Here is a 20,890-nt window from a genome sequence, read left to right as displayed (position 1 = left end):
GTGCAGAGTGCCAGGTCCTTAGAGATTATGTGCAGAGTGCCATCACGCTCACCCCAGGTTCCTGTGTTTCGACACTTGCTGTTTGGGAGGGTTGGAACCTTTGGGGCCAGCACATCAGTAGGGTGAGCCTTTGGAGGCCTAGCTCACCTTCACACCGGGTTAGCTCTCTGCTTCCTGCCTGTTTTGTGTGAAGGAGTCTGTACCATGTTCTCCTTGAACTCTGCCATTTCTTCCCTGCTCCAGCAGAGCTTTTCCTCCCTGACGGCTCTGGTGGGTATTTTATCACAGATGTGAGATAAGTCACCCCTGTGCATCTTAAGGGATGCCTCGATTTTAAAGTGATGGCTGAGATCACACTGTTTGTGAAGAGCACTTTCTTGCTTGGAGTAGTGACGCATACCTCTAGTCCTAGCACTCAGGACATAGGGACGGGACACAAAGTCAAGGTCAGTCAGGGCTTCATAAGAAGACCCTTTCTCACAAAACAAAAACCAAACAAAAGAAAAAAATTATTTTACCCAAATTTACTTGTTTTTAAAATTCCGTTATTTTAAAATTTAAAAAAAAAAAAAGTACAGGTTGTGTGTGGTTTTCTATGTTCATACAGAAAGTCTTAATTTCTGCCTCTATTTCCTAAAGGCAGGGATTACAGGTGCACACCACCATGCTCAGCTTTCAGAGTCTCTATGTTCTGATTTTGTCTGTCTGTTTGTTTGTTTGTTTGTTTATATCCAGGAAGCTAGATCATGAAGGGCTAGATTGGTGTTGTCCCCTCTGGCTCCCAAGGTTTTTAGCACAGGCAGAGATGACAAAGTGGTTGAACGTTCGCTCATCAAACAGTGCCATCTAGAGGCAGCTGCTCCAAATGACAGTTCACCGGGACCTTGGTGGGTGGCGGCTGAAACTGTCATCTAGAGAGGAATGAATAAAACAGGAAACTGACACAGTTGCAAAACAACATTCAATGTAGTCTTTAACACAAACTTGGCCAAACAGAATTCTGGTGGCATTTCGCTCCCTTGTGGCACCAATCCATTTCACATTCCAAACAACTCTGGAGGAGGAAGAGTTAAACAGCCACCTTGTCAGTTACAGTTCATAAAAAAATAGGTTCTGTATTTAACTTAAAAAAAACTATCCCAGTGCAATGTAAATGAAAAAAAGACTTCTTAAAAAAAACCAGCCAACAGCAGCAAAACAATGTCAAACATTTGTAAACAAACCTTTCTCAACAACCCTTTACCTAGTAACAAAGCTTCCATACTCCTTGAAAGCATTAAATACATACAAGAGGGGAATTTTGGTTGTCCTTTTCTTACTATAAAATACTTAGCATCTGAAACAATGTTACCAGGAGCAGACACAATTTGGCATCACCATGAGGTGTTTGGAACAACTTTGGGCTGTCATGTTCCTGTTAAGCTCTCCGAATGTTGTCTCCGGGCTATGATCCTGGCACAGCGAGGGCATCTGGAAGACTGGAAGCACTGTTTGTGGAAGCAGGCCCTGCACCCTGCAAGTGAGCAGATTGGTGGTCAGCAAATGCACTCCTTAATTTCTCGCATACATATGGATGCTCCTTCCCATATGTATGGGGAGGGAGGAAACCTAAGTCCAGAAGCCCGAGTCTTATGGAAAGAAATCAACCACGCCAAAACTCTCAGGATTATCTGTTACTCGACAGCTCTTAGCTAGGAGCTCAGGAGCCCAATGGAGGTGGTTGATACTGTTTGCTTCCAGATTAGCCCAAGAACTACTGGTGGTTCCCCTAACCTTAACTTAGTGTATGATGGCTCTTGCAAGGTGGCTTTGTGTCTCTGGAAATGGCTCTAAATGGGCCAAGCTGCATGCAAGGCCCTGTTCTTTTCTGCACCAGCTGTATCCAGAGGTTGGATTCTGTGGACTTGGAACAACGCCAACTACACGGCTGCCCAGAGCTCTAGGAGTGGCCCAGGGCTTCTTGTTGAATATCCCCCCCCCCCCCCCCGTCTAGGTCTGCTGCCTCCCATCTCCATGGTATTCAGTCACATCTGGCCTGGAATTCAATTCTCTTTTCTGGGGACCCTGTTCTGCAAAACTAGGGTATCCTAAAGAGAATCATGTTCACATAAAAAAGATGAGGGCAGGGTCCCCACCAAAGTCCTTCCCATGCAGCACAATCAGAGAGCACAGGAGTCCCTCGGCAATCAATGGTGCTGGGGGATAGCTCAGTTGGTAAAGTGTTTGCCTCATAAATAGGACCTGAGTTCAATCCCCCAGAACCTATAAGAAACTAAATATGATCATGTGTGTCTGTAACTTGGTGTTGAAGACCAGAGGATCACAGGGACTGTGGGCCAGTGTAGCCTAATCGGTGAGTTCTAGACCAGTGGGAGACTTTGTTTCAAAATTCAACATGGATTGGACCTGAGAAATGACACCCAAGGTTGACCTCTGGTCTCCACACACATGCGATTGGCATACACAGACAGACAGACAGACAGACAGACAGACACACACACACACACACACACACACACATACACACAAAGAGCCAGTAGTGAATGTTTTGGACTTTGGTAGCCGTATGGTCCACTCCACCACTGTGGTTTAACCTTCAATGTTGAATGGGATTGTAACATAGTTGAAACCAGTGGTTGCAACAGGCCTTACTGGTACCATCCTCTCCTCCCAAAACCCCAAGAGATTTCATTCTCTGTCTGCATCCTACAAAATATTCCTCACTGTGGCCCCCACCGCACTGTCTCCCTCCCATCTACCTTCAAGTACACACTGCATCACTGCTCTTTAAAGACATCACTGTACTGAAGCGACTGACTGTGCTGGTTCGAATGAAAATGGCCCCTAGAGGCCCCCGGGGAGTGGCACTATTAGGAAGTGGGGCCTTGTTGGAAGAAACACTGTCATTGGGGTGGGCTTTGAGGTTTCAGATGCTCAAGCTAGGCCCACTGCCACTCTTTTCCTGTTTCGTTTAGACCCAGATATAGATCTCTCAGCTGCCCCTCCCACACCATGTCTGCCTGCACACCACCACGCTTCCTGTCGTGGTGATAGTGGACTCAACCTCTAACCTGTAAGTCAGCCCCAATTAAATGTTGTTCTTTATGAAAGTTGCAGTGGTCACAGGGTCTATTTACAGTAATAAAACCCTAACTGAGACACTGAGGTATTATTCAGTTTGAGTTAACATTGTGATTAAGCTATTAAACTTAAATAATTTTTGCAATTAAGTAAAGTGATTATGAGACTGATATCATCAAAGTAATTTCAGTACCTGCACATCTTCTACAAGTCATGGTCTGAAATGGGAAGATGACAGTCGTGCTCTGGCAAAACTCACAAATGAAGCCCTTTCCCTGGCACAGCTGTAAAAGAAGGCATCTGGGGTCACAAGGTGGCACTGCCTCTTGTGCTGGGGAAACTGAGCTAGCATTTATACAGAACTGTGGAAGCATCAGTTTTTCAATGTCTATGATGATAGCCTTTAGAAGAATGGATCAGAACAATAACAATAACAATAGAAACCACACTACAAAATGGCCACTTCAGGGAAGAATGGGTTTCTACAGGGCATGGCCATTCAAACCAAGAAGCTACAGGATCCCATCTTGAGTCCCAGTGGGATGTCTTTGGTTAGCTAATCAGGGGCTGTGAACCAATGTTCTCCATGCTCAGGGTTGAATGTGATGAAGAGTCAAATGAAAAGAAACACCTTCCTCCTAGATCCCGACACTAGAAAGGGAGCCTATCCCAGGTGAACCCATACCTCACAGCTGTCCACGTGGGCAAGAGAAGCTCTCAGGATGTCCTTGAGCAAAGGTGCCAACAGTCCTTTCTTGGTCCTGAGGAAGTCGTCCATGGAGAACATGTGGCATTCATCAGTCAAATGACTGGGAACCTGTTCAAACTCCTTCAGCACACTGCCAAGAGGAGACAGTCCCTAAGGTCACCTATGCTTTTTTGTGTTGTTTTGTTTTGTTTTGTTTTGTTTTTTTCAGTTAAAAAGCTCTCTTGGGGGGGAGCTCTCTTGGGGCTGGGGAGATGGCTCAGTCAGTAAAGTGTTTTCAGTGCAAGAGGAGAATCCAAGTCTAGGTCTGCAGCACCCCCACAAAGAGCTATGCACTGAAGTCATGCTTGCAATTCCAGTGCTGGGGAGGCAGAGACAAGAGAGTCCCCAGAACTCTCTGGAGCTAGCCAGTTGGTGAGTGAACTCCAGGCCAAGTGAGAGATTGTGTCTCACAAAACAAGGGGGAGAGCAATTGAAGAGACACCCAACATCAACCTCTGGCCTCCACATGCACAGAAGCATAGTGTCACACATGTACACAAACACATGTGCACACACATGCACACAAATGAATATAAAACCGTATCTATAAACTTGCATCTGGTAATGTATACATGATGTAAATTTAGCTATTATCCCATTACTGAACACCTGGTAGATTTCTATGTAATTTCTTATTTTAAACTTCTATCTTAGGTAAATGTCTGCCCATACGAACATCCTTAGGGTATAAGTTTGGTGAAGCCATGAAGCCATGCCCTCACTTAGTGTGACCAGCATCCTGCCTCTGTGGGAGGCCATGGGACTCCTTACAGCAGCACTACTCATGAGAAGCAGAGGCAGACCCTTCCCCTCAATGGGCAGATTTAAAAAAAAATCAATATGCACACACAGCAGATGTTATTCAGCCGTCAGAAGGAAGGGACATGCTGACACTACTGCAATGTGGACAGACCTTAGGAAAATAATCCAGTAATAAAAGACACATAATCTGTTTTACATCCATGAGGTACTTAGAGTGGTCAAATCCATGGGGAAGGAAAGTTGGCTGCCAGGGACGGGATGCAGGAAGGAGAGGGATGGGAGGATGGTGAGAGACTGCATCCTGTAAGAGATGGAATTTCTGCAGAGGAACAGTGGTGGCAGCAACATGAGGAACCACTCTCCATGCCCACGAGCTCAAAGCAGGCAGGAGAGGAAAACAGGCTTCGTCACAATCTATCGTATTTACTATATTTACATTATGTCTATACTATAGCTACTGGCTGAGGTGTTGTATTTACTATATTGACATTATACCTATACTGTAGCCACTGGCTGAGGTACTGGCTTTTATCCTTGTCCAATCCCTCTTTTTAACTCACCTCTGTCTGTTTGTTTCAGTGTTGGGGGTCAAGAATAAAAGGTTCTAAGAAGCCAGAGACACTGGATGAGCCAGGATCAGGAAGACTATGCCAGGCAGGGGCACAGAGAATCCCAGCTGAGAATCGTACCTGTCAGCAAACCTGCAAGTCTTCAACAGCTTCTTGATATGAAAAAGTTGCTCCTGGATGTCCTAAGGCAAGAAGCCAACCATTTGGAATGAGATGTGTGACCACAGACAGTGTGCCCAGCAAACCTTAAAGTTATTCGAAATACTGTGCTGGCGAGCAAAAACAACTTCCAAGCAAACAACCTCTTCAGCAAGGGCTCATATCTGAATCCTTGGATACATGAGTCCTGAATGGACGCAGGTTTAGTTGGGCCTTGGAAGGAGCCTAGACAGGTGAGAGCCCCTAGGGTCATTCACCCCACAGTCTATCTGCCTTGTGAAAGGTCTGGGGACACTTCTCCACGGAAGCCTCAGCTCACCTTCACCCTATCCAGTTCCTTGACTTTTGCATAGAGGCTGTGATGCCCACTTAACAGGTTGAAGATGGGCTGATGCCATATGCTGTCCAGTAGCCATTTAGAGAAATCGCTGACTTGGTACTTCCTGAAGTCCCACATCAGCAGGATCCGAGCAGGGATACAGGACTCTGCAGATGAGTGGCATCTGTCACAGAAGTACTTCCCGAGGTACTCACAGTATCGGAGCCGCTTCACAAACTCTGTAGAGAGCAGGAGGGTGACACCATGTTCATGATGCTAAGATCTACCCTAGGCCACCTCCCCATTCCTATGCAAGGTTCAGACTTGGATAAATGTCCGCCCTGCTAAAGGCAGATTCAGCTGCCAGGCAGCACAGCTCTGGCAGTGACCTGAGGGTTTCACCTGGGGCCATTTGTGGTTTGCTGTGGTAAGACAGATCCCAGAGAAACAGAATCCTCCAAACACTCCTGGACACCAAAGTGAACTGCAGTGCAGCAAGACCATCCCATGTAGGGGCTAGGCATCTAGCCGACTGTGCAGATGCTACCTGATACTGACAGGAACTCCAACAACAGCTCAGAAACTCAGGATAACAAAGTGCAGCAGCACAGAACTGGATGCAGGGATAGCCCACATACGAAGAGCATATTCTAAAGTAGGGCATACACAATGTCAGGATGTAGCCTCCAAAAGAGGTTTTGTGTGTGTGTGTGTGTGTGTGTGTGTGTGTGTGTGTGTGTGTGTGTAAGAGAGAGAGAGATGTGTGTGTATGTATGTATGTATGTATGTATAAGAGACAGAAAGAGTGAATACCTGAGAGAGAGAGAGAGAGAGAGAGAGAGAGAGAGAGCGCTAAACCCTAGACCCCCCAAAGAGCTAATGATTCACATCTCTGCAGCATGGGGAAAATTATTTGCTCTTGCACTGTTGAATTTGCTAATAAAACAAACACATGGTGCTCCTGGAGTTTCTCTAATAAACTTTTCTGATGGACAAAAGATGCAGGATGAAAGTGTTAATTCTGTGTCTTCTCTGCCTGGGCTAAGAAGGAAAACATCCCAGTCCCAAATCTCCCGGGCAACCGTCCCCTCAGCATCAGCATGACAGGACCAAGTCTTTATCGTTCCCGGCCTGACTTTCATCTCTTTGTAATTGAGGTATTGCAGGGTGTGATTCGTTCTTATGTCGGTAGATTCGTGGTGAGAAAGGACAACATAGGGGAAGGCAGTGACTTCAACCCTAGTACACTGTAGGTACAGATGACCATTTTCCAAACAATGCCTTGAAGAATATCAGGAATAAGTCTTCACTGGGCACTTAGTCTGTTTCCCAAGCTGGTGAATGGTTAATGTCATCCTAAGATTCTAATTCTATGACTTAGGAACTTATAGTTCCCTCTTTCATTGAGGAAAACGGGACAGTGAGGTCAAGCTCATAGTAGGGACAAACAGGCAGTGAGCTAGGTCACAGAGGCAGAGAGCAGGTAAGCTCAGTTGAAATCCACTGTAGACACTGATATAATTCACCTTTCCCAGCATCAAAGTCTCCACCATCTCAGGTCCACTCATTCACTCATCCACCAACTTCATCAAATGCCCTCTGTGCTATCATCAGGACAGAATAAATCATGCTCATTCCTCTTCCTAAGACCACGTCGACAGACTAAAAGATGGGAGCAGATTCCATGAGGGTTAGACCCGCAAGATCCCCTGCTGTACTGACGGGGAAAGAACTCCGGAAGGTACTTAACTCTGGTGGAGTCGGTCGTGTCTATGTGGTTTCTGACTCATCATCTGGCATTTAGGGTGGCATTAGGGTGTACAGATTAACCAACAGACCCGCCTCTTGCTAGGCTAGCTGGGAAAATGAGTCTCAGGACTCACTGTGATTGTCACTAATGTGTAGTGAGATAGGGGAAGCCCTGGCTGGTTCTGCTTTCAGTTTTAATGTCTTGAAATAGACGTCTTCTCTGGAGAACAAGCAGCCCCCAGGCTCAGCTGAAAATCTTGCATGGTGTCTCTTGGGGGAGACTAGTTTGCAGGACCTTGGCCATCTCATAAATGAGTCACCACGTCCTCAACTCTCTGAGAAGTCTTGCCAAGAGACATTTGTTTACCCTGTGAATGTGCCTAGAGGACCATTACAAGCAACCATAGCTGTAGGGGATGATGATGCTGAACAGTGAATTCAACAACGCTTCTGCCTTCCTGGGATTGATGGTTTGGTGATGGAGACAGATGATCTGTAATACAACTAAGAGTAGTCTAGGGATGGACGCCATGAAGCATACACGCAACTGTGGCCAGATGGGCATGTTCCACAAGGCAACCACGGAAGACTCCAGGAAAAGGGGAGGGGAAGAAGAGTGGGGAGAAAAGAGGATAAAGATGTGAAGAAAACTGAGAGTGGCAGGGAAGGAAGTCACCTGGAGGGCATTCTGGGAAGAGGAAACAATAGGTTCAACCACTTAAATCAGGAATGGTTGGATTCTCCAAGTGCCCGGTGGAGAAGCAGCCAGGATGCTGGCTCTGCTTGCTTTGTATGTTATTGTGAAATACAGGGCCACCTCCACAAATCCTTCACAGCACACACACCAAGAAGATGATCTCACACTAGAGCAACAAACAGTCCAGCTGTGCCGATCCTCACACTGTTATCATGCGACAAGCAATACAGGACCTGTACTCACTGGGTTGTATGGGAGTCCCACATCCAGCACAGAAGAAATTCTGGGCCACGACTGCTATGTCCCTCCTGAGGACAGAGAATGTCGACTGTTACACATTTCAGAACTGGTTAGTTACAGTGTTTTCCTCTAATAGAAATGCAGTGGACATCGTGCTGTGTTTCTTGGCTTAGGGACTTTAATTCTGTCATCCTTTCTTGTTAAGAAAAATTTATACTTAAATGGATGTGAGACAAAGTTATCAAATCCTCTTGAGGAGGAGTACTCTGGCAAAAGCTGTGCCCTGGTTTCAACAGTGACCTAGAGTTATGGGTAAAGTGGTAAATTTCAATTTTTTTTGTGGTTCAATGTCAACAAAAATTGCCAAGGTTTAAAAAACAGACATGTTAAATCTCATATATCTTAGAGGATTCTGGGAAACTTGAGGGGGAAAAATATCCTATACAATGAGAATAATTCGGCTCAGGGCCTAGAGGAGAAGTTCTGCCCAAGCAGTCACAACCTACTTCCTGACATCAGTTAAGCCTGAGAGCAAAGACAGCAGACAGAGATTCCTAAGAGACCTCTGTGGAGTGCAGGAAGCCTGGCTTCCTAACCCTTCCGTTTGCATAAGAGACCAAGAGAATGCAAAGACAGCACATAGTTAAACTATGTTGCCTATAATCTTTACCTGTAACCCATTACATATTCTCAGAACCAATTACAATTAAACTATTATGTATGCACTATAAGTATGGCCCCATACACACGTACTGTAGAAATTTAGTTCTTTCTTTCATAATTTTAGTTGTCTCTGAGCTTCTGTGGTTTCACAGAATAAAGATTTTTATTTGCATCCTGTTACATTTCTCAATGGCAGGTAATCTCCTTGAAGTTAAAGTCTTCTTTTAAAACTTTTATGCACTAATTTTGTTTTACTGCGCACTAACTAGTTTGGAAAATAGATTTAGAGTGATCTCGTCATTTTAAATCATTGTATTTGATTTCTGTTTCAGTGTTAGCCACTTAAAAATTCTCTTACGCCTTTTTAATCTACAACTGCTATGTAATGCTCATAACTGGGGGGACAGAGTGTACTGGCTGGTTTTGTGTGTCAACTTGACACAAGCTGGAGTTATCACCGAGAAAGGGGCCTCCCTTGAGGAAATGCCATGAAATCCAGCTGTAAGGCATTTTCTCAATTAGTGATCAAGTGGGGAGGACCCAATCCATTGTGGGTGGTGCCATCCCTGGGCTGGTAGTCTTGGGTTCTTCTATAAGAAAGCAAGCTGAACAAGCCAGGGGGAGCAAGCCAGTAAGCTGCACCCCTCCATGGCCTCTGCATCAGCCCCTGCCTTCAAGTTCTTGCCCTGTGCGAGTTCCAGTCCTGACTCCCTTTGGTGATGAACAGCAGTGTGGAAGTGTAAGCTGAATACACCCTTTCCTCCCCAACTTGCTTCTTGGTCATGATGTTTTGTGCAGGAATAGAAACCCTGAGTAGGACACAGAGTTACACTTTAACGAGTACTTACACGCCCACAATAGAGTGCCAAGGAAACTAAGCCAGAAACACATTTGCCTTGGTCCCTCGGCGAATGGTTCTTTCTTCATCTGTTTCCATGGGGATCAGGCAAACCCATCACAACACATCCCAAGTGGAACCTGGGGTTCCAGGCAGCACTCGTACTTACTTGACTGGCGGGTGAACAGTAAGTATGATTTGGCATGGAGGGGGCACCCAGTCTTCAGTCCCTGGGACCCTGGACTTAAGCATGACTTCCCGTGCTGTATCCACACTGGAGTCAAGCTCTTCCTCAGCTTGTTCTTCTTCCCCAACCTGAATGACCCATGAGAGGAGTCAGGGCTAACCTCAGAAGGCACAATATAGAGGTTTGCCTGAAAAGGACTCTAAGTGTGTTTCTCATTGAACTTTACCACCAGAAATGGAAACTGTTTTTAGCTGAGCTAAAGGTCTTGGCACAAGACTTCCCACTGAGACTACTAGTTTTTATTTCTGAATGATTGTTTATGTGGCGTCTGAGAAGAGGGTGTCAGATCCCCTGGAGCTGGAGTTATATGCAGTTGTGAGCTGTCTGATGTAGGTGCTGAGACCTCTATACTCAGACAGAGCAGCCCCACTCTTACCTACTGAACCTGAGCCTGCTGGGTTTTCGTTTTTGTTTTTTGGTTGTTGTTGTTGTTTTTAGTATTTTTTAGCTCATTTGTTTCCCAAATTCCCATGTGATGAGAAGGGCTTTTTGACCAGGGACACTCCGTGAAAATAAGCAGCATCTGGTGCCTAAAGCAGCCGCCTATCAGAGCTTTGCTGTGGTCTCTTAGAACCTTGGCTTACAAAACAACCGCTTATAGTGAAAGCTTACATTTTCCTATCGTCATTTAAAACCCAAACTCTCCCAATCAGTATCCCGAAACCTCCACAATTTGGCCACTATCATTCAAGCCTGTTCCCATGAATCCTCCGCCAACACACACACACACACACACACACACACACACACACACACACACACACACTTTGTCCAACCACAGTTACGTTTCTCATTCATCTGGCTTCCAGACCTCCTCCATTTGTGTCCCGACAGCTCCCGCTCAGAATGCTTCCCCACAGACTGTATCTGCCCCAGCACTGCCTGACTCACACCTGGCTCAGGGCTAAGCTCTCAAGTCGGCTTCCCTAAGTTCCTCTGACAGAATTAGATGCCTGCCCACTCTGGCCCTTCCAGAGTGATTTTTTTTTCAACTCTTCTTTTAGCATTTGCTACCACTGGAGGAGTGTTTAGCATTCTTCGAGGACAGCGTATCCTGGAAGCAAAGTCTTGTATGCTTTCCTATCTGTCAGCCAGGTGACATTTACTTTACTATTATTGCCTTGCCCTGATCAGATCCGAGCCCAGTACATTAAAATAATAGTAATAAGAGGGAAAGTGAGATATCACCTTGGGAGACTTGGGAGAACTGCAACCTTTTAGCAGGCCTGCAATCCCAGCACTAGGCAGGCCTGAGCAAGAGGATTCTCTGAGTTAGAGACCAGCCTGTGCTATATGACCTTTTCTCAAAGCAATAGCAACATGGTATGGATTGTTAAATACATCTCTTGATGTTGAATGACTGCTCGTCTCCATTTTGAGACCTCCTAAACACCTATAAGCCAGACAAGGAAACACATATTTGAACGAACAGGCCAGTGAGAAGTTAGGAACATTCCATTCCATATCAACCGACTTCCATACTTACTCCTGAGCTAGCGGGGATCAGGGAGCCTGGAGGCTGACGAGTGACTTCTTCTGACAGCATCCAGTACTTATAGAACCCTCGGAACAACTCTCTGGCTAAGAGCCCAGCAAGACTGAGATTCGACTTGCAAGTTGCACTGAAACACGAGAGAAATGAAAGCTGGACGGCTGTGCATAAATATAATCAGGGTCTTTGAGGAAACCATTATATGAGACTGACAGTCATTTGCAAGCTGGGAATCTAATGCAATAGAGTTCACCCTCAATCAGCAAACAGAGCCTCTTATTTATGAAGGGTACGGAGACCTAGGGTAAGGTGAAAACAGAACTGAACCTAAAGTGAGAAAACCAGAGCCCGAATCCTTCTGATGCTTAGCAGTGCTTCAAGGATGGCCCATCCTTTAATCTCAGCTCTTGGGTGGCAAAGACCTCTGTGAGGTCTATGCCAGCCTTGTCTATGTAGCAAGTTCCAAGACAGCTATAGCTGCATAGTAAGACAGGGGTTGGGGAACACATTGTGACATCATTTCATAAGCCTTAGTTTCCGTGTGTATGAAACAGGGCTCAAAAATAAATGCACAGGGGCTGAAGAGTTAGCTCAGCAGTTAAGAGCACTTGTTGGTTTTGCAGAGGACCAGGGTTTGGTTCCAACATCTACATGGTAGCTTACAACCATCCATAATTCCAGTTCCAGGGGATCAGAGCCCCTCTGCTGACCTGCATGGGCACCTGGTACGCATACATACACACAAATAAAGCACTCCTAAAATAAATCTAAGTGTTTAATTAAATGCATACATACATTTATAAAACTCACATAACCTTGAGGTTAAATGAGGACATATACACCAGCCTTTCATGCACTGTAACACTCACTGAGTATGGGGTGCTGTGCTCTGAATATGGGCAGTGTCCTCCAAAGATCCGAGTGTTAAGGAATTGGCTTCCAGAGACAATGGAAGCTTGGGGGGGTAGAACTTAGCAGGTCTGTAAGTCACTGGAGGCAGTAACTCCAGGGGGTGGTGAGAACATCCCCTCTTATCCTCTACCCCGCCATGCAATTCCGAGGTACTCCACCTCACCCACACCTCAACCTCATCGTATCATGTCTTTGAGCCTCCAAAACCAAGAGACAAAAACCTTTTCTCTCAGTAAGTTAGTTGTCTCTGGTATTTTATCATAGTCAACAAAACTTCTACTGTAGAGGTGACTGACTAACTTCTAAGTGAGTCTTACATTAGTTTCTTTTCCTGTTGCTGTCATAAAATACTCTAACAAAAGTAGTCTGGGGGCAAAACATCCATGCACATAAAAAGATAATAAATAAACTTCAAAAAATAACCTAAGGGAGAAAGGATTTATTTTACTTTTTTCTAATTTTTACATTTTTGATATTATAATTGCAACATTTCTCCCACCATTTCCTCCCTCCACAACTAACTTGCTACATCAACCTAGTCCCCAGCAACAGTCTATAAACATTTGTCTCCTCATCAAAGATACTTCTCTTTGCCACAGAGACCACCATAGGAAACCACAACCAATCAGAATGCAGAGCTGTGGAGCCCAGACTCAATGAACACATCTACAACACACTCCCACATGTAAGGCTCCCACATGTTATGGGAGCAGTGCAGAAGAGGGGCCTGAAAGATTGTTAGAGTCAGAGGATCAGGAAGTTTGCTGTGAAATGGTGTCTCCTAGCAATATCAGAAGAGATTTACTTCAGCTCATTCTTCCAAGGATAGTCATCACGTGAGGTGGAGACACAGAGGCGGGAGCTTGACGTAGCTGGTCGCATTACACAGTAATCAGAAGGGAACAATGATAATACGACATTGCTCAATGAATACAGAGTGCTCTGCCTTTCTCCACTCATCTCGTCCAGGTTTCCTTCCCTGCCATGAGGATGGTCTCACCCACAATAAAGATGGGTCTTTCCACATCAATTAACGTAGTCAAAATAATCCCCAACTGAGGGGCCCAACTCTTCTGTACTCTGGATTCCGTCAAGCTGACCGTTAACACTGGCCATCAAGGATCCCCATTTGTGGCTAACCAGGCTGCAATATGAAAGCCCCAGGGGTCTACACACAAGAAGGCACATACCTCTCTGAAGAGCTATAGGAGCCTCTGCAGCCTTCCGTGAGGTCATTGGATTTCCCAAGTTCTGTGGGAAAAGGAAAGAAAGGGTGGTAGGGTCTCTTAGCCTGCCTCACTCATAAGAATACAAAGATAGAGACCCCAGCACTCAGGGAACCTGCAATGTCCAGATAACCACAAGCAACAGTATGAGACTCCAGGTAACCCCCCGAGATGGGAGTTCATATAGACCTCATCAAAATATCACATCAGAACCACAGAGCTGATCTAATGGACGTCTGCATTTTTGTTCAGTTCTACAGGTGAGAAGACCAATTATCAGACATCAGAGACAAGGAAAACATTTCCTTTGAGTAGCAGGGACATAACCTCTTCTTAGGAGAGGTTTCCTCAAAAGTCCCCAACATGGCCTTGGCTGTGTTGTCTGCTGGTGTGTGGGTGGTTATGTGAGGGAGATGAATGGGAGGAGGTTCTAAGTCTCACCTAATATGACCAATTTGTTCAAGTCAAGTGTGCAGGCCTCTATCGCCACAGGACAGTAAGAAAGTGCCTCAGCCACTGGGCTGACCTGGAGTGCAGCGCAACCTAAAGAGAGAAGGAAGACCGATTTCATGATCAAGAATCGAGGCTGGGGCTGAAGAAATGGATCAGTCAGTAGAGCATGTGCTGTGCAAGCACGAGACCTGAGTTCAGCTCCCAGAACTGACAGAAAATGGCTGATCCTGATAAGTTTGTCCTTGTAATCCCAACACGAAAAGCAGGAGCAGGTGGATCCTGGGAGCTCACCGGAGTCAGCCTATTCTAGCCAGAGTTTGAACTTGTGAAAGAACTTGTCTCAAAGTCAAAAACAAGGGACAAGAGACAATTCCTGGTAATCGTCCTCTCCCCCCCCCCATATGCTCACACACAGACACATGTGGATGTACACAGGAGCACACACATGCCCACACACTTGTACCCTCATTCTTACATGAACAAGCACACACCTGTTTAAACACATATGCATGAATACCAGCATAAGCAAAATGGTATGTTCAAACTGGTCTGAAGAAGAGGAGAAGGAGGAAGACGATGAGGAAGAGGAAGGCAGAGAGGAGAAGGAAGAGGAAGAGGAGGAGGAAGGGGGAGAGAATGCATAGCTCCCAACTCACAGGTATGGGGCGGGGGGAGCTAAAGCTGCAGCTCCAAGGATTGACAGCTGAAGGAAACTAGTTTAGGTTCTCTCCTTCACTAAAATATATATATCAGGCAAATAGGCTGATACGATGTTTACTTTTTATGTTTTAATATTTTTCCCATTATAATACAAAGTTTAAAATAAAATTAAAGAAGACTTAAAAAAGAAAAGAAAAGAAGAAAAGAAAAGAGAAGAAAAAAAGAGAAGAAAAGATAAAGGCAGCCTTCCCATCAGATGCATGGTATGGAATGCACAGTGATACTGGGTTAAGTCACGTCCCTCCAAAGTTCACGTCCACCTAGAACACGTGAATGTGGTCTTATTGTCCCACAGAATCTGTACAGACAAAAGGGCAAGGAAGCCAAGCTGTATGTGTATGGACAGACAGACAGACAGACAGACAGACAGACACACACACACACACACACACACACACACACACCATGGGTTGAGAAGCACTATTATTAGATGCATAATGCAGATATGTTAATTAGAAGTTAACCTAACCCATCTGGAAGCTGGAGATAGGAGTTTACCAGCAATGGAGAACATTTCTTTAAGCTATAAAGAAATATTGAGTTTTACATCAGAGGATCTGGGAACCCAGCAAGTGGGCAAGTTTGAAGGGTACCAGCCACATAGAAAGACACTTGGAGGAGAGAGAGGTTCAGGGCTGGAAATCCAGGTTTCTCAGAGGGAGAGGAGAAGTATCAGCTTAGAGGATGGAGTATCAGCTTACTGATGGAGGTAAAATCTGCCAAAAAGAAAACCTGGGTGTTGAGGCTGAGCACGGGACTGGCTTTCAGAAAGCTAATGGTCCTTCCCTGCCGGCTTTGGTGGCCTTTCCTCCAGAAGGAACTCCCTGGGTTCCCAGGTGCCCTGCTTAGTGACTGGGCTGGACCCTCATGTCTGCCATGGTGTCATCCCTCTCACTTCCGTGGCCCCAGCTGCAGGGCTTCTGCTCTGGGAGAGTGTCTTACCACCACCAAGTCCCAGCCATCACCAAGAACAGGCAGGTTCATTATTTGCAAAAAGGGATGGAGGTGGACGCCTTGGGCAAAGAAAACAATGTGGAAGGAGAAGTGGGAGAACACTGTGGGGTGGAAAATGAAGCAAGACAGAAGACAGCAGCAACCTGGAAACGGAAGAATAAAATCCAAGGAAAAGCAAAGCAAGAACTCCAGGGCTGGCCAAGGACAGAGCATGAGCAGCAATGACAGGGCAAAAGAAAATGGCTGCCTTGCTGGAGATCATTCACTCCCATGTGCTAAGCCTTTTCACCTGCAAAGTCACCTTATCACTAACAAAAGCACACCAAAGACCCTCAAAATTAAAATCACTGAAAATAGCACATCTCACACACACACACACACACACACACACACACACACACACACACACACACCTCATAACGTTCTAAGTTAGTTTCTCGCTCTAAACTGAGTCACATTCATGACTATCCTGGGATTCATGTAGCCATGGATTGCGTCTTCAAAGGATGGAAAACGTCCCTCTTTCAAGACTGGACAGAGGAGACAGCCTGCGCTGAGATCACAGCATTCAGCATTCAAGCGTTTGCCCGACTTGCCTTCACAGCCAGTGTGTGAAGAAGCGGAGGGGTCTGGCTCCTGCTTTGCATGGGTATGAAAGGTCACTTCTGCTCCAGTCCCACATGACCTGCTGGCCTCTTCTGTGCCCGAACTCCCTGGCTGCTGTTGACTCAGAAGACTGCACTTCAAATTCTCTATTACTGAGATGATCAAGTCTGCAGCATAAAAGTGGACGTTTTCCTACGGGGGGAAAGTCAATTAAAAAATGAGTGCACTCAACTTTCCTTCGGAGGATGGATTAGATTGCAAAACTGGAGAAATGCCACTTAGGTGGCACAAATAAGGATAAATACAACTTGATCTAACTAGATTATGATGAAAAATACATCCAGAGACACAGATATACCAAATGGAATTAATTTCTTTCCAGGAATGGGGATTAAACTTAACATCATATATGCAAGGCGAGCTACTGCTGGCCCCATCCCCTGCCACCGAGTTGCATTTCTTGTGCTGGAAAACCCTCGGTAGGTGGAGCCCAGCACCTGACAGAGCTCCTCAGTCGTGGACGGCTGAGCACACCGTGCCTCAAAATGTCTCAATTTAGTGCTCCTGGCGGCGTCCATCAAATACTGAAAAGAACCCTTTGGCTGAGCCTCATCGCAGGGGTTTCCGCAGTCACATCGAGCGGCATCAAGAGACTCAGGCCCTCACCTTTTCCATGTCAGCAGGCAGAATGAATGTCTCCAGTGGGAAGAAATTCCAAGAATGGCTCCTGCTGCTCTGAGCATCACCTGCCAACACAGTCAGGCATTGAAAATGGAGAAAGGAGATGGCTCAGTCAATAGTGCTCCCTGGTCACTCTCCTACTGCTTCAGGCACTCGTCACCTCAGTACCGCAGAGGTGGAGACGGGAGGACGCCTGGGGCTTGTTGGCCAGCTGGGTTAGAAACTTAGTGAACCCCAGATTCAGTGAGAGACTCTGCCTCCAAGAGGAGGAGGACAGAGAATGGCAGAGGAAGATATGTGACATTGACTTCTGGTCTCCACATACACAGGCACACAGGTGAGCACACACAGGACAAAAGAAAACAATGGGAAAATTGTTGGCTTTCCTGCTAGGCTGGGCCCCACAGTTACCTGGCAACAGCCAGGTATGCCCAACCCACTATAAAAGGGGCTGCTTGCCCCCCTCCCCTCTCTCTCTCTCTCTCTCTCTCTCTCTCTCTCTCTCTCTCTCTCTCTTTCTCTCTCTCTTGTTCTTGTTCTTCTTATTCCCTTCCTCTCTTCCCTGTCCCTACTCTCCCCACTCCCCTACCCCTCTCTCCCTCTCTGCCTTTTTCTGTCTCTACTACCCCCTCAACTCCCCTCCCCGTGCCCTAAATACACTCCATTATTCTATACTATACCATTGAGTGGCTGGTACCTTATGGGGAAGGAATGCCTCAGCATGAGCCCGCAGAGGCATCCCCTTCCCCCACACCATACCGCATCTCCACAAACATATCTCTGGCTTCCCTTTCTTTTTTATAAAACACAACAAAAATAAACCTAAAGATTAATTAAGCAAAACAAATCATAGGGTACAAGTCTTCAAGACTATCAGGGGAAAGAAAAAACTGCATAGCTCTAGAAAGATACAGGTCATGAAATCGGAAAGAGCCTTCTGATGACAAGGCCTGTAGACACAGCCTACTGTCCATCATTTCTCCAGAACACTAATGGAGTGACTGAGAGATAGCCTCAGAAAACCAGAAAGGAGAGGCCAGTGGGGCAAAGATGGTGGGAAGAGGTCATGAGAGATGGGAAGGCAGCCCTCAGAATTATAGGATCTGGGCTGGAAGATTGCTCAGTGGTTAAGAGCACTGACTGCTCTTCCATTGGATCGGTTTGCTGGATTGTTCCCAGCAAACAAATGGTGGCTCACAACCATCTGTAATGGGATCTGATGTTTTCTTCCAGTGTGTCTGGAGACAACTACAATGTACTCAAATACATCAAATAAACAATTCTTTAAAAAAATAATTACAGGATTACTTTCTCAGCTGGTGACGATCGGCCCCGAACTTCCTGTTGCAACCACAAAGTCATCTGAAAGCAAACAGAGCTCCGTCCAGTGAGGCTCAGACCACTATGCTGAGACAGTCATTCTTACACTCTCACCCACCACTCACTGGCAATAAGCAACACCAACTCGAGTAGTTCCTATCACATTAACTGCTGACTGCAGTCCGGGAAGGAAGTGAGATCTCATGATGGTCGGAAGAGCTATGTCATCCTGACCGGATAAATTAAGAGATGCTGCCAATGTCCGGGAAGCTGTGGGTTATCAGAGGGCAGACAAATGCAGGAAGTGTCACCCTGATACTCCCATTGAACAAAGTCAATCTGACATGGAAAACCGGGGACCTCTTGTCTGGGGTTGATAAACATTTTGGGGGAATGACTGTGGGGGCCATTCACCATCTCTGCCAACAACCCTGCCACTGTAACTAGAAGGCCACTGTGGATGAAACTAAATTGCTGGTTTGTCTTCTTAAACAAAAACAGGAAGCTGGGAAAGACTTGAACATAGAGGAAAAGGCAAGATAAAGCAGAGTGGTGCCCAAACCCGTTATCCCTTGGTCTCCTGCCTTGAGTTGGGATGGTGCTAACATGAAATGAGCTCACACATTGGTTTTGGGTCAAGGTTGAAGACCATGAACTTCATTTCTCATGGCAAAGACAATAGGTAAGTCAGCCCAGACAAACACATACATGGAGAAGTATAAAGGAAGTCACCAGATAAAGTTACCATCATCCGTAGAAGCTGTCAAATGAGGAGACTCAGAATGGACACTGGCCTTAGAGAATGGGGAAGTGGCCACAGCCTTGGGGTTTTTGAGCAGAGACTTCTGCTGAGGATGAGCCTCTTGCTCTTCTGTAGCCAGGAAGAAGTCACCCTTCTCTCCCCAGGAGCAATAAGCAGAGCTGTTGCAGATGACATCAGCAGTATTCTCAGACAATGACATCTCAGCCAGGGAGTCCCTCTGGGGCAATATCGAAAGGTCCGAGGGAGAGGGAGTGTCCACGACCACGTGGTTCTCACTGTTCTGCGCCGTTGGTCTTTGGAGGCCTGATTCTCGAAGTGGCTGCTGCACACACAGTGGGTTGATCCAGGAAGCTTTGTGTCTTACGAGTCTCACATCTAACTGGCAAGCAGGTTGGTCAGTGTCCAGGACACTGGGCAAGCCATCAGCGTCCTGAAAGGCATGGCTGGTCCTTTCACAGGAGTCCATAGGATAGTCTTGCTGGCCTGTGGATTGGGACACCATCTTTCCAGGTGTGGAGTGAACGTGCTCAAAACTCAGTTCTCCAATGGCCGTTGTACCACTGGGTGTGATCCTTGAATTCATCACATGGCCAGCTAGAGGTCTGATAAGTTTATCTGCAATGAGCAAGAATCATTCCAGGTAAATAAAAAGTCCAGTCATGGTTTTTGGTTATATATTATTGTCAAGAAACAAAAAACAAAACAAAACAAAAACAAACATCATTTCTTTGTATCTCATACTATGTGCAAGTAATAATCAATCAATCAATCAATCAATCAATCAATCAGACCCAGAAACAAAACAAAGCAAACCACTAGCTGTAAGCCTAGAGAGTTTGATGCAAGAATTAGAAACATTTTTATGGGCTGGAGAGCTCTGTGTTTAAGAGCACTAACTGCTCTTCCAGAGGTCCTGAGTTCAAATCCCATCAACCACATGGTGGCTCACAACCATCTGATGCCCTCTTCTGGTGTGTCTGAAAATAGCAACAGTGTACTTATATATAAAAAATAAATAAATCTTTTTAAAAAACATTTTTACAAGTGTGAACTTAATTGAAAAGGCCACAAAGATCAACCTCGTAATGAAAATAGCAATATATCAAAAGCGTTATGATAAAATTACCTGTCAAATCAACAATGGGCATTGCCATGTGAAAGTAAAGACACGTTTACATCACCTTATGTGGGGTTCACTCTAGCATTACAGCAAAGCGAGCAATAGAGTGGAAGAAGACAGCCACTAGACCCTCTGTGCCAAGCCACACACCTTAACCTGAACATCCAGGACCTATCAGAATTTAGCACTAGCTGCCAATATTTTTTAAAACAATGCTATGAATCTAGAACTCATCTTTTAAATGGTTCTGACTGATTTCAGCTGTAGTCGATGCAACGATGGTTGAAATGTTGAGAAGCCCTTTGCCATGATCTCTCTAGTCCCAGCAAACATTTTTTTTATCATCCATCTTTGAGAGCAGTGAGAAAGAGTCCATCCAAGTCAGCCTTCACACAGATGCAGTCCATCTGGGCAAGCTTGTCCCAGGTGAAGAGTGCCACAGCATATGGGATTAGCTTTCTGTCCTTGTGACCAAATACCTGAGATAAAAGAAACTTCAGTCCTTGGTCACATGATTCATGTCACGGGGTGGAGTGACCCAGCACATCATGGCTGTGGAAGTATGTGGCAA

General features: G+C 45.7%; 1 protein-coding gene across 3 annotated transcripts in view; it reads right to left on the bottom strand.

The window, feature by feature from the left end:
- Nucleotides 1-509: 509 nt before the first annotated feature.
- The window catches only part of Rubcnl (rubicon like autophagy enhancer), a 37,792-nt gene continuing 17,411 nt past the window's right edge, over nt 510-20,890 (bottom strand). The window contains exons 3-15 of one of the 3 annotated variants that reach the window (XM_087585394.1): nt 19,182-19,814; nt 17,102-17,181; nt 16,426-16,627; nt 14,144-14,245; nt 13,667-13,727; nt 11,559-11,694; nt 9,995-10,140; nt 8,328-8,392; nt 5,639-5,877; nt 5,281-5,342; nt 3,767-3,920; nt 3,275-3,365; nt 510-1,513 (exon numbers count right to left, since the gene is read on the bottom strand). In XM_087585394.1, the coding sequence (XP_087441520.1) occupies nt 1,407-1,513; nt 3,275-3,365; nt 3,767-3,920; nt 5,281-5,342; nt 5,639-5,877; nt 8,328-8,392; nt 9,995-10,140; nt 11,559-11,694; nt 13,667-13,727; nt 14,144-14,245; nt 16,426-16,627; nt 17,102-17,181; nt 19,182-19,782 (2,046 nt within the window). In that variant the 5' untranslated portion in view covers nt 19,783-19,814 and the 3' untranslated portion in view covers nt 510-1,406. The remainder of the gene's footprint in view (nt 1,514-3,274; nt 3,366-3,766; nt 3,921-5,280; nt 5,343-5,638; nt 5,878-8,327; nt 8,393-9,994; nt 10,141-11,558; nt 11,695-13,666; nt 13,728-14,143; nt 14,246-16,425; nt 16,628-17,101; nt 17,182-19,181; nt 19,815-20,890) is intronic. The other 2 variants (NM_001447077.1, XR_015637941.1) reach the window with 2 other exon arrangements.

This window comes from Rattus norvegicus, chromosome 15 (genome assembly GCF_021556685.1).
Source record: "Rattus norvegicus strain SHRSP/BbbUtx chromosome 15, alternate assembly SHRSP_T2T, whole genome shotgun sequence".
In the NCBI taxonomy this organism is placed as follows: Eukaryota; Metazoa; Chordata; class Mammalia; order Rodentia; family Muridae; genus Rattus; species Rattus norvegicus.
This window is presented reverse-complemented; position numbering and strand designations above follow the sequence as displayed.